This window comes from Elgaria multicarinata, chromosome 12 (genome assembly GCF_023053635.1).
Source record: "Elgaria multicarinata webbii isolate HBS135686 ecotype San Diego chromosome 12, rElgMul1.1.pri, whole genome shotgun sequence".
In the NCBI taxonomy this organism is placed as follows: domain Eukaryota; kingdom Metazoa; phylum Chordata; class Lepidosauria; order Squamata; family Anguidae; genus Elgaria; species Elgaria multicarinata.
This window is the reverse complement of record NC_086182.1, coordinates 23,098,692-23,111,839: the sequence shown is the minus strand read 5'-3', so window position 1 is coordinate 23,111,839 and position 13,148 is coordinate 23,098,692. Positions and strand designations below refer to the sequence as shown.

Sequence of the window (13,148 nt, the reverse complement as noted above, 5' to 3'; positions counted from 1 at the left end):
CATACACACACATCCAAAACTCAGCTAAGCTCATGACATCTTCCAGAGTCACTTTTTGACAACTATGGACCTTTGGATTTGGAAATGGGAATCATTCAGTGTGGTGGTGGGGATATGTCTGTGTTTCTGTGAATCTGTACAGCTCACACAATTGTTTACTGCTGGTTTTGTCTCCATTTTTAAAGAATGCTTTGCAGAAATAGCAGCCGGGGAGCTCTGCTGCTAGAAATCAAGAGAAAGGGAGTGTATTGATGTTGAATTCAATTATTAACATTATTAACCACATGTCTATGTGGTTTGCAACATATACATCCCTAACGTTATTTCACTGTCATATTAATAGCATGACTGACCTTTCTTAGTTTTTTTCTGAGGTGCTTGAGCTTTGTAAGAGTTAAATTAGGCCCCCTCCCAAAGAAAAAAGTACCGTTGTAGAAAAATCCTTAGGAGTTATCTGTTTATAGAGATCAGGCAACAGAATAATCTGTACAAAAGTCAGTAGCTTAAAGGAGACTAACTAGAGAAAAAGGTTTCATTGGCACACAGTAGCACAAGTTACACACACAAAATAAGGCAGATAGTTTGGCTCTTTGTCTCGTATTTAAAGATATTTCCTTGTCTTTGAAAGAGTAGTTAGTTTGATTTGGATTTATTTACCTGGGCTTAGGGAGTTTCCTATGGAATCAGGAAAAAAAATAGTTGAATCCTCCAAGTACAAAGCAGGAAGGTGAATATCTACAAATATGTACCTAGAACTTCCTGTGTGCATTAGGTATGTAGGGAGCTTATATCTCCCACTGAATTACACCAATTTCCTTTAAAAGATGACACTGACACTAACCAATAAATTGATTTGGCTCGGATGCAGTCTCTGAGGAAAGCTCCAGAGTTGCATGGGAAGGGCTCTATCTCAATGGTACAACACATACTTTGCACACAGAAGGTCCCGGGCTCAATTCTCAGCATCTGCAGTCAAAAAAAGATCAGGCAGTAATTGTTGGGAAAGACGCTTGCCTGCCTGAAGTCATGGAAAGACAATGCCTGTCAGAATACACAAGACTGGGCTAGAAAAACCAATGTCCGGAAAGCTTACATTGACATGACGTAGGACCCTAATGGAAGGTCCTCTGCCATTCAGAAATGGAAGTTGAATCAGACTCTGAGAGAGCCCATGGAGAACCAAGGTACAGGTAACAAGAAGGTTCTGTCGATCTACCGACCTGATTGACTAGGCTTCTGCTTCTGGATAAACAAAGGACTTATCTTGTTGAGGATGGTACCTACAAGGAAGCCCACAAACAGGTTATGAGCGCCACAACACCCTCCCGCTAGCATTCGCCATACTGGAGGAGATATATAGCCATGATTACTAGTAGCCACTGATAGCGTTCTCCTCCACGAATTTGTCTAATCCCCCTTTAAAGTCATCCAAATTGTTGGCCATCACTCCATCTTGTGGTAGTGAATTCCACAGTTTAACAATGTACGATGTGAAGACATCCTTCCTTTTGTTTGTCTTGACCATTCAGCTTCATTGGATGTCTTCAAGTTCAAGTATTAAGAGATAGGACTTTCTCCATAAAATGCATAATTTTACACACCTCTATCATTTTCTTTGCTAGAAAGCCCCAAACGCTGTAACCCTTCCTTGTAGCAGAGTTGCTCCAGCCCCTTGATCATTTTGGTTGCCCCTTTTCTGCCCTTGATCATTTTCATCGCATTTGCCAAACTACACATCATTTTTCTTGCCCATATTACAAAACGTTCCATTACAATAAGACAATTCTGATGAAGAACACTGAGTTCTAAATCTTCTTCCTTCACATTGCTAATTGGCTACTAGTCCTGATGGCTATGTGGTACCTCTACTTGTATCCTGCTTGTGGATTCACGGCCGACAGCTGTTTGGCCACCATGTGAACAGGATGCTGCTGTAGATGGACTCTTGGTCTGACCCACCATGGCTCTTATCTTCTTATGTACTCACTGTCACCTGGACAGGCTCCAAACACTCAAACGTTTTATTTTGTTACAATAAAACATGGATCATGAGATCATTGGTGGAGTTACTTAGGGAAGTGGCTAGACCAAACAGGATTTGCTTGTTCACTGCATGAGTCAAATTATTTTCAGATTTGACCATTCTATAGTGGCACTATTACACACCTTCTAATGTTGCCCTGGTATTATGTTTCAGTTCTTTAAGACTTTATGGGGCTGCATTGCTCAACAATTAGCAAACACCATTTTTACCAGTCATCATACTTACCAATGTGTTTTGGCTACCCCACCAGTAAGTTGATTTGTGAATCAGAGCTCATTCTATATAGCACCTTTGGGACTCGTGACCATACAGGGAACCATTACTCACTAATGTTCTTTCACCATGGCAACTTTGCATGAACTATCCAACCACTGAGCAGCTCCAGCAACACATAAAAGCCACAATACTCACAGTGAGGCTGTGTTTCTTTGGAGGGGGGTCTCTCATTCCTAAACCATGTGCAATTGCTCCATGGTTGAGAGATCTTCACTTCCAGCATAATTCCACCCATCTACCAGTCACCAGTTTTTGTTCCCGTTGAACAAGGAAAAAGATTTAATATTCCTCCTTGTTGCAAAGATAAACTCAAAAATGTTGTATACTAAAGGCAAGAAGACCACATTCTTCAGCTTTCATAATCCCTTGTCCTCTGCTTCAATCTCAGCCCCTTTGTTACTCTCGCTTCCTCACTTCCCTGGCAAGTGCTCTTTTATCATCATAGATCAATGTGCGATACCCTATTCAAATATTACTGATACTTGTACCTTGACTCTTCACTGGCCAATCGGCATTCCTACCACAGCTTACAACGAAACAACGCAACGCAAGCTAAAATTCCAATCAATAAAAACTCACAGCTAGAAAAGTTAGCGATGTACAGAAACCCTGGGAAACTCAAACACTCTTCACCTGGCACTGAAACGACAGCAAAGGCCTTCCGCAGGGTTGACGCCAAAACCACAACGTCTTCACACACACATCCCAGCCCCACCAGCTGCCACCCAGTTTACTTCTGATTCTGGTGGTAATCAGAAAAGTGCCTTAAATGTAGATCTCAGTGCATAGGTGGATAAACAGTGGATGTAAGCGGAAAGCGAATCACTTCCACCGATTCTCATTTGCCATTAAAAACACACACACAAGTCTGTTTGCTGCATTAAATCAAACAGGCCCATGCGCCTGTCCTCACCCAGATGACACCAGTCGCATGGAATTGCATCACGGGGCAACAGATCACATGCCACCAAAGGTGCATGAAAAGGAGGTCTTTGCCTTTATTTTCCCTTCCTTATAACATGTCCTGCTTTCTTTTCTTTTCTTTCTTTCTTTTTTAAAAAAAACCTTTGCTGTTGAACTGCAAAAGTTAGCAAACCCAGTTGTGGTTCCACAGAGGTCTACTTTGCAGAAGTATCAGAGCCCATTAAACCCGTGAGTGTTCAGTTCCGTGAACTTAGCAACCAAAATTTATTTATTTATTATTGCATTTATATCCTGGCTTTTTCTTGCAAGGATGGCAAAGGGGTGCCACGACACAGGCTCTGAACACCAGACCTCACGTCTGCCACCACTTATTATGGGGCAGCACAGGCTCTGAACAACAGACCCGGCCGAGGCTACTCCCTGCTGAAGCCAAGCACCACCACTTGATACGCCTGAGGCAAGGGATAAAGCCCACCTTCCTCCAAACTATGTGGAGAAAGGGGTTTAAAATGGAGAAGGATTTAATATCTATATAATAATGCGCTGAGAGTTATATCTGTTGAGGTGAATTATTGTCAGAGTGGGTGCTGAATGATGTAAACTTAAGACGATAAATGCCAAACAGACACGTGGGATTTTCGTGGTAGTTTTTAAAATAAACAATCAAAATTTATTTTTAAAAGTTCATAAGCTTTGTTTCAAATAACAACATTTAAAAACCTTTTTGAAACCTTTCATACAATCCTGTCACCCTCACATTCGCGCTTTCCTTTCACTCACACAATCACTCTTGAACTTTCTTTATTATCAGTATTGAATTATATACTTCCACTACGTGCACACCACACCCAAAAGACACAATGCACTACACTGACTCTCAAATTTCCCAGAACTTAAGTACTATAAATACAGAGAGCACTACAGACTCTAAGAGTCCCTAACAAGTCTCCCTGGAAAGAACAGAACAGAACAGCATAGAACTGAACAAGACAGACCAGAACTAGAACTCACAATCCCCTCCGTCATTCCCTTATATATCACTCCTCCCCCCTCCCAAGACATTCTAACTCCGCCCACTCAGGCCAACATTCCACAAACCACAGACTTACAAACTGCAGGCATACCTTTGGGAATTGACTTGTGGGGTGTAACGCCACAAGGGGTGCCTGACATGTAGCAGCCACTGCCTATTTCAGTCCTTGGCTCTCTACTCATAGGGACTGGGGTGCCTGACTAGTTTACCACAAGCAGAATTTTGCACACCATTGCAAACAGCCTTAATGTGGGCTAAGCACCGACACACCCAAATATTCCGAGGGGGTCCTGAAACGGACAGAAGAAATGCACACCATTTCTGTAGCTTGGGTTGTTACCTGGCAGATACAGCTTACACAAGACAACTGAAAAACACGTTCATTTCTGCTGGTAAAGAGGGCTTTGAAAAATACAGACCTCTAGTAAGATTTCAGGACAGATGTTCCACAGCAATTTCAATGGTGCATATTACACATACACCTTTTATTTGAACTGACTGTCACATCAGCACAATTTCAGGGGAAGAGATTTGCGTAATCAAGCAAATAAGCTTCACAAATAGCACTTTCCATAAGATTGAATCACAGCCAGAATGGCAGAAAATATATCTGGGAACATTTTCACAGAACACGTTCTCCTAATAAAAAATAATAATAAATAGCCCAAGGTCAACTCATGCCTACAGCCCATTTTTACAGATCACTCAGTTTGTTTGATTTACTGCATGCATTAAATAATGTCCTCTTTGTTTCTTTGGGGTTTTCTTTTTAATGCTCTGAAGCACTTTTGTAAAGAGACACACTTCTGAAGAGAAACAGAATGATTCCATTGCAGGCAGGTACTAATTCATCTCTTGTCTAAAGCGCATTGAAAGATCGGTTTCAGAGGTGCTCTTGACCTAACGTGAAATTGGCACAGATCTAATAGAGAAAGGAGAGCTCCAAAGGTTTGTTCGCATAAGGTATTAAACATCGTCTAGATGAGGGAATTGTGTAATGGCTGGCAGACGAGCAAAGCACATCCATTCCGGCATTTTGCACCAAAACGGACAATGTCACCGCATCAGAGCGTTTGATTACGTACGTGGGACAACTGGATTAGCATTCTGGGCCAGCTTTTAGGATGCACTCGCTACATCAACTGCTGAGAGACCATTTGCAATATCGCCACACCCCCTTTTCAGACCTGTTCGCATGACTGCACTTTCTCCGCTGCTGAAAATGAACAAGGAGCGCCCAGATGAGACGAGAAACTACTTCTCGCTCCACCCAATTGCCTTGTTTCCCAAGTTTGAACGGGTGCATCTGAGGTTCGCCCGATCAAGAGAGAATACAGCAGCTTTAAAGGACAGAGCCCACTCAGTGACAGATTTGCAAATCTGTACTGAGTGTTTTGGGTTTCAAGAATTAACGTACGGCTAGTGGTCCCTAAAACTTCTGTCAAGCCAGACAACACAAACTTGGTACTAAAGAACACATTTTTATTGCTCAAACAGGATTTCTCCCCCAAACTAATCCAATCCTGGACTTTTATAACCCCCATGAAGTTGATGGTCTCATCTTTAGTTTCAGTCCTGGTCTTACCACTATTCCCCTTTTTCTCAACATACCCTGGTCTGCAGTAACACCCAGATGATGGTATCTGTGCTAAGCTAAGCTACGTGCTGCTTCCAGCACTTGACTGACCCATTCGTGGCAGCCACCCTTCATTTCCAAGAATATATATATTCCAGTATTCATGTGTAGCACGGGTTGTCATGGTAACGGAAGGAGGGAAAAGAAAGGAGTGGCAGTTGGGAACAGTGAAGAGAGGAACAGGGGAAAGAGAGAGGAAAAAGAGGAGGAAAACAGGAAGGCATTGGAGGGATTTTGGGAAGATAAGAAAGAGTAGGCAACATTAGACAGAATGTCTGTAAAGAGCAGGGATGTGCGCAGCCTGCCATGTCGAACAGCATTTCAGAACGACTGGGCATCTATTTAGGAGTTGAGACAACTTGGGGACTCACAGAGTGTTAATTGTCAAGCTATTAATAATAAAGTCATTAAGTTTTGTAAAACGAAGTTTGTCTTAAGTTCCAGTGCCTCACCCAGATTCCTTACTTTTGGTTACACAAACATACACACAGAACCAGTCACACCTACAAGGTACAATACATTCTTATCAATTCCACGCACTACAGTGCATACTCTGCTACACATTTGCAAAGTTATGCGCATTCCATGAGTATCACACAAGCATGGAAACTAATGCGGAATTTGGTATCCTCAAAAGAGATGGAAGAAAGCATAGATGATCTGGACAATGTCTCCTGAAGTACCAGATTTTTTGGCGTGGGGGGGGGCATTATAAGGCTTGGTGTTGGGCTCCCATGTTTTCCATTGTTTGCTAGTCTACTATTTCTCCTTTGCTGTTATGTGCAGCCAGAGGCCATAGCCAAAATGTACTTCAAGCTTTTCAAACAGGCAGAGACAGTGTTTATTATTGAAACACATTAAACAATGAACATACATTTTCTCATCAATCAATTGCTAATTCCTTCCTGCCTAATGCTCTGGCCCTTTTGAAATGATGGGGGTTGCTGAGTTATAGAAGCATTCAAAGGGTACTTAGAAAGGTCAGAGAGGAGACAGAGATTCTCGTCAGATTGAATTAAGGGACTGAGATCTAGGATGAGGAGTGAGTGCAGAGAGTTAGAATCCTTGGAGGAAGAGGGCTGATCAAATTAGGAAGGAACTATGGGAAGCCCTGTTTAGTCGTCACTGCCATTCATTCATTGAAGAGGATGTGTTGAGAGAAATGTGGACAGTCCATTGCAAGCTGATGGAGGCCATCTTAGCACTTCTAGGGAGCAAAGGAAGGAATCAGCCAGTCTGCAACTTTACCTTAAGGGGAATCTTGGGGAATCTTGGAGACGGACATCTAGAGAGCCTTGCGAGGTGCTCATTACTTGAACAAAGGCTGGACAAGTGGAACACGGAGGCCACCGATCAACTTGACTTCTCAAAGTGGGCATCAATAAACCCAGTCAACAGATTTATATCAGCTTTTCCCAGAAGTGCTAAGCTGGCCTGAGACCTCTCTGAGGAGGAGAAGGAAGAGGAGGAGAAAAGCACATGCAGCAACTGAGGGTGCCAACCGCCCCATCCCAAAGCAGACCTAAAAGTGGGCAGCCACACCCATACACAAAAAACTGTGTTGAACTGACTTTCTCGAACACATTTCGTCCTGAAAAAGTGTACAGCTTCTTACCTCAGGAGCACTGTGATTTTCTTCTGCCTCTTCCATGCTTTCAAATGTTTTCCTCGGATTTTAAATTATATCAGCAGAATGTCAAGGTGGCAGCTCCTGTTTGATTAATTAGGCTTTTTAATATATTTTTTTATTTTTATTTTTAAAAAATACCCCATCACCGAAAGACTTACCCACCACCGTAATTTATATTGCAAACGAGAATTAGACCTTGCTAGGCAAGTGTTGTTTAGATTATGCCCCCATCCTTTCTCCAATGTCAAATAAACCAAGACTGAGGCATAAAATATAGCATTATTATTTTTTTACATTTTAAGAAAATGCTGGGCGCTTTCCTCTTGATTTTGGGCAAAATCCCACCTAAGTCCTGCTTAGAATACATCCATTGTAATGAATGGGGCTTAAGTTAGTCATGACTAATTTAAGTTCTATTTGTTTCTATAAGTCTACTCTAAGTAGGACTCAGGTTGGATTTTGCCCTTTGATTTTGAATGTGCTTCCTTAAATGTACAAATGTGGGCCAAATGAAATATGACACCATTTTGACACGCTCTTGCAAAGTATGTGGGTGTTTTGCTGTTTTTTAAAATAAACATCAATCACAGATAACCCTGCCCATTCATGCCAAAGGAAGCTTTCCTTCCAGTGCAAATAGCAGGCATATGGGAGACAATGCAAATTCTTTCAGTATGGGTGCAAAGGGCCCACTACCCCCCTCCCCCCCCCCCCCGGCTCCAACCCTAGTTTGGCTCAGGCAGCTTGCACCTGCTAAAAAAAAAAGAGGTGGGTAGAAAAAACCAAACACATTCATGCAATTGCTAATGTCTAATTTGGCCCTACCTGTCATAACATTCAGGTTAATAACAAGAGTCTTGCACGATCATCAGTATACAGGGCAAATATGTGCTACAAACCTATAAAAAAGGAAGAAGTTAGTTCGCACAGGGTCTCCTTGACTCTAGCAGATTTCTCAACACTTCTACAAAACTACCGTTCATGAGGATTTCTTAGGGAAGGCTATGAAAGAGATGCCCTGGTTTCAAAACTGCTTTGGGTACGTAGGGCGGGTGGCTCTAATTCTACAGCATAAAGAATCTGTTGGAGCCCACTGTGAAAGTTGGTAACTTCATCTTTGATCAATCTTAAAAGTAATGCAGAATAGTGGCAGGAGTTTAGAAGAATGCTCTCTCTCTCTCTCTCTCTCTCTCTCTCTCTCTCTCTCTCTCTCTCTCACACACACACACACACACACACAGAGTGAAATGTATGATTTTCCAGCAAGAAACGAAAAGCGGGATGTTATCTCCCATTTCTCAGACAGGAACCAAAGAAAAGAGATGTTGGCAGCTAGAGGCAAGAACCATTGGAATCCCTTATAACCCTCACAGCCAACAGAACCTAAATACCGTATTTCTTCGATTGTAAGACGCCATAGATTGTAAGACGCACACTAATTTCAGTACCACCTACAGAAAAAAACACCCTAAGACACACCTGCAATTCTAAGACACACCCCATTTTTAGAGATGTTTATATGGGGGAAGTAGTAACCCCGTAGTAACCTATGGCTGTGAGAGCTGGACCATAACGAAAGCTGAGCGAAGGAAGATAGATGCTTTTGAACTGTGGTGTTGGAGGAAAATTCTAAGAGTGCCTTGGACTGCAAGAAGATCAAACCAGTCCATACTCCAGGAAATAAAGCCAGACTGCTCACTTGAGGGAATGGTATTAAAGGCAAAACTGAAGTACTTTGGCCACATAATGAGAAGACAGGATACCCTGGAGAAGAGGCTGATGCTAGGGAAAGTGGAAGGTAAAAGGAAGAGGGGCCGACCAAGGGCAAGATGGATGGATGATGTTCTGGAGGTGACAGACTTGACCTTGGGGGAGCTAGGGGTGGCGACAGCCGACAGAAAGCTCTGGCGTGGGCTGGTCCATGAAGTCACGAAGAGTCGGAAACGACTGAACGAATAAACAACAACAAAATATGGGGGGAAAGTGCGTCTTAAAATCAAAGAAATAGGGTAGCCTCATTAATACTTTCTTCTCCTGCATAGGAAGCAGGAGTCTGTGGACTGCATCTTCCACCCCATCTACCCACAGCAATTTTACCTGGCCTCTTGAAGCCCTAGCAAATTATAATCTCGACATTCTAACAACAACAACAACAACAACAAAAACCTAGCAGCAAGGAAAAGTTTTTTTAAGTTGCAAAAAAGCCCAATATTCCACACTATTCAGGATATACCCCTTGGTATGCAGTGCCCCTGTGCACATGTTCCGTAACTGTAAAAGCTTTTACTGCTAAGGTGGAGCTAAGTTTTATTATAGAGCCTGACTGCTCACAAAAGGGTCAGTGCTTATGTGGCAAAGTTTACCTGTGTTCCATTATTTAGAGAATAAAGAGGTCCCTGTGTTCCCTCCTGCTTTAGAGTACTTGATGATGATGATGATGATTTCTATCCCACCTTTCTTCCATGGTAGAACTCAAGGTGGCTACATAGGGTCTCCCCTCCAAGCACTGACCAGACCCAGACCAGACCTGCTTAGCTTCAGCAAGCTGGCTGCCTCATGTGTCTTCAAACCATGGCCTGGGACCAATGGCAGTCCTACTTAGATTTGGCCCATTCACTTCAATAGGTTTACTCTGCATAGTATTACCAATGGTTACTACCCCCTCGTTCCCTCTGCTACCAAAAGGTTTTATATTTGCTGATGGTTTCTGACTTCTAAAGGTCTTAGCCCTGCAGAAAAATCACCATCGCTGTCATAACCTGACATCTCCCAAACCTGACAGTGGGCCACTTTCACACAGGGTAGGGCTCTCTGCCTTACCTGAAGCTTCTTAGCTGTAGTAATCTGTGTGCAGGCGGATCAATCAGGCTTTCCAGCTACACTTGCAGCCTCACAGCTTCACCGGATAACCTCTCCCTGTGTGTTGATCAGCGTTGCCTTGTTTACAGCTGCCCATTTTGCACAGGGAGTCATCAACATGGGAAAATTTCACAGCTCAGGGACTCGAACACAACACGCAGACACGCACACACAGGCAGAGATTCACAGCGGGGCTGCAACTGCTGCTTTCCGATACGGCTACAGCCAACACGTTTCCAAAAGCCAAATGGTATGCGAATCCTGGCGTTATCTCGCCAGTGATCTGGGGATGGAGTAAACCAACCTGAAAACTTTAACTGATTAACTAGTGTAGTTAAATAGCGGAAGCTCTAAATCACAGATTAAAATGTTCCCTGTGATTAATTAATGGGCCTGGCCATAAGCACAAACACTTGCTTCTGGAAAATGTCATTTGTTGACGGACCAGTTTTCCTGGCGACCATAGGGAGACATCAGTGCTCTCTATCCCTTGTTGCACCAACATTAATGAATTTTAAAGTGGATTTTCCTTCTAGCTCATAAGAAAGGGTGGCAGAGTGTTCGCCTTTTAGAATATATTTCAAATATTTATATCCCATTATTCAAACAAACACCCCTTGGTTGAAAATGAGAATTAAGCCCCTTACTGTTTCCATTTCCAAACAATACAGACATAATTAAGTAATGGGCACATTTTCACTCTAAGCAGTAAAAGCTTTGCACAGCATTACATGTTATGCTCACTTATAAATTAAGCAAGCAGCTCAAGAGCTGGCTTCAGGATGGTGGGGGAAATGATACATTCAGGCAGAAATTCTGCCGGCGCAGCTCTCTTAATCGTTTACTATAGTTTTTTTAGCTTTCTGAAAAGTAGATTCAATATGTTTTAAGGCTACTTACAAATTGAAATATTAACTCTTTTTTTAAAAATAAAATCAAAGCAATAAAGTTAAATGTTTTTTTTTTAAAAAAAATCTTCAGCATCCTAAAGCATCCATAGTGGAGAATGTTGTAAAACCACTGAAATTAAGAACTATATTTTCAAAGTTTGGCAATTGAGCTTGAATTACCAAAAATGGGAGCTTTTTGTTTCTCTTCTCTTAAAATTCATTTCATCTCTTTTTGTCACCAGCACCAAAAATCTGAATTAATTGGAAGTGCCATAAAAGGGATATGAAATTGCAAAACACACCAAGCAACATAAACAAAAAGAAGACTACATGCACTCCTAGATTCCCAAACCACAAGACGTCTCACTCACTCTATTCTATGAAAAGCTTAAAGACATCGATAGTGATCCCCACCCAACGCCCCATTCTATATAAACCTTTGCCATTCACGCTGAAGGAGTATTATTTAGGTTGGCACAATCATTTCTCACATCATGCCAAAAGAATTAAAAACAGGTGTGCAGATACCTGTAAGAAGCTACTGATGAAAGCTATGGATAGATTTCATGGGTGGATTTTAGAACAGGTAACATTCCAGGCCACGCTCAGTGAACTAAGAACAAAGGCTGTTACCAAATAACCCAGAAAGGCAGCCAAGACCATTTTTCTCATTCATACAAAACACACACACACACAGAAAACCCCTAAAAGCCTTCTAATACGTAAGGCCAATTTCAGTCTCATTTGCTGACAAGTACTTAACGATGCATTTGGCTATCTCCTCTTGTCATTTCAGAGCCACACCCATGCCAATTTCCTCCGGCTTTAACTCCCTTACAAGAAAAAAAACACCCCTCTTTATATAAGATAAGAATTGCTTGGCTTGCTTGCTTAGGCTCAAACTCCGCCTAATCTACCAGTGCTATTCCTTTCACAGTAGCCAGGCAGATGGCCACTGGAATCTCACAAACGAGGCATCATATTTATCTGCAGTAATTTCCAATAACTATGGCTGGAAGGAAGAGTAGAGAGCAATTTCTCTGGATCCAATAGAATCTCCTTGGGAGGATAAAAAGGGCTAGTTTGGGAAGAGGAAGATCTTTCACAGCAAATTGAAGGTGATGGGAGCAGAGAGGATTCCTATGTGGATTCCCTCTCCTGGCACAAAGTACAATTCTCACTGACTGCATAAAGATCAGACAATGGGAGTCTGGAAAATTCAGTGAGTCAACAGAAGATCATAACTCTGACCTGATGAGTCAAAGATTGAACTCTTGCTAGGGGGACTTGGGTTTCTTTGTGAGCAACACTTCTAGGGGCAAGGACTTGGCTCAGGGATAGATAACATACTTGGCCTGCAGAAGTACCAAACTCCGGCAACTAGACCTCACAGGCTCTGAGGAAACAAGGTCAGGAAAGACCAATCAGAGCAGGGTCAACTTCAGGTTGCTGAGGGGCCTTGGGCAGGACACCTTCAATGGGCTCCCTCTTCAGTAAGTCTACCTTCTCACCACCATTGTCCCCAGCTGCTGCTGCTCCTCATCTTCTTTTCTCATCACTGCTATCACTTGTTTGCTTGACAAGCAGGGAGCCAGTAGACAGTGGCATCTATAGTTCATTCTTCTCACCACTACCATTGTTTGGGCCAGAGCAAGAGGCAGATGGACAAGCAGGTTACAATGGTGAGGAGGAGGAGGAGGAGGAGCAGCAACTCCAGGGGGCTCTTAGTGGCAGTGAAATATTTGCAAGGGGCCCTTGACTTTGGCCTTGGGTCAGAATACACAGTACTGAGTTAGATGGTCCAAAGGTCCGATTTGAGATAAGGCAGCTAAATGCGTGATCCCATCCTGAGATAT

The 13,148-nt window shown here is 42.6% G+C and overlaps 1 protein-coding gene across 18 annotated transcripts in view; it reads right to left on the bottom strand.

Annotated features, from left to right (window-relative positions):
* ST3GAL4 (ST3 beta-galactoside alpha-2,3-sialyltransferase 4) overlaps positions 1-13,148 on the bottom strand; it is a 139,385-nt gene that overhangs the window by 43,778 nt on the left and 82,459 nt on the right. For 12 of the 18 annotated variants that reach the window (XM_063139296.1, XM_063139302.1, XM_063139297.1 and 9 more), the window contains 2 exons: positions 8,369-8,442; positions 7,529-7,624 (listed from right to left, as the gene is read on the bottom strand). The exons of 3 other annotated variants lie outside the window; for them this stretch is intronic. In XM_063139296.1, coding sequence (XP_062995366.1) covers positions 7,529-7,564 — 36 coding nt within the window. In that variant the 5' untranslated portion in view covers positions 7,565-7,624; positions 8,369-8,442. Of the gene's footprint in view, positions 1-7,528; positions 7,625-8,368; positions 8,443-10,363; positions 10,680-13,148 lie in introns of those variants that run through there. 3 more of the 18 variants (XM_063139294.1, XM_063139299.1, XM_063139293.1) reach the window with 2 other exon arrangements.